Below are 388 nucleotides of genomic sequence, written 5' to 3' on the forward strand. Positions count from 1 at the left end.
CCGCTGCCGCTGTTGCTCTTGCTGCTGTGCACCAGCAGCACCAGCACCACGAGCAGTAGCAGCAGCAACACCCCCGGCCTCTTTTTGCTGCCTGTTTGCTGCCGCCATTGGAGCTGCTGAGTGATCAGCTGCTGCTGCTGCCGTTGCTGCAGCAGCAGCAGCAGCAGCAGCAGCAGCAGCAGCAGGAGCAGCAGCCTCCGCACCAGAAGCAGGCAGTTCGCCGTCCTCTGTCTCTCCGTCTCCCTTCGCATCATCTGCAAGCCACAGGCCAAACGAAGCAGCTGTGATATGTTTGCTGCTGCTGCTGCTGCTGCTGCTGCTGCTGCTGCTGCTGCTGTTGCTGCTGCTGCTGCAGCTGGTTTGGTTGATGCTGCGGTTACTGTGTAAG

At 60.8% G+C, this 388-nt stretch overlaps 1 protein-coding gene across 1 annotated transcript in view; it reads right to left on the bottom strand.

Moving 5' to 3' along the window:
- EMH_0005950 (uncharacterized protein) overlaps positions 1-388 on the bottom strand; it is a gene marked incomplete at both ends in the record, with an annotated part of 11,994 nt that overhangs the window by 4,313 nt on the left and 7,293 nt on the right. Inside the window, one exon of the mRNA XM_013497365.1 lies at positions 1-379. Within this exon, the coding sequence (XP_013352819.1) occupies positions 1-379 (379 nt within the window). The remainder of the gene's footprint in view (positions 380-388) is intronic.

This window comes from Eimeria mitis, genomic scaffold (assembly GCF_000499745.2).
Source record: "Eimeria mitis Houghton genomic scaffold, Emh_scaff263, whole genome shotgun sequence".
Lineage (NCBI taxonomy): Eukaryota > Apicomplexa > Conoidasida > Eucoccidiorida > Eimeriidae > Eimeria > Eimeria mitis.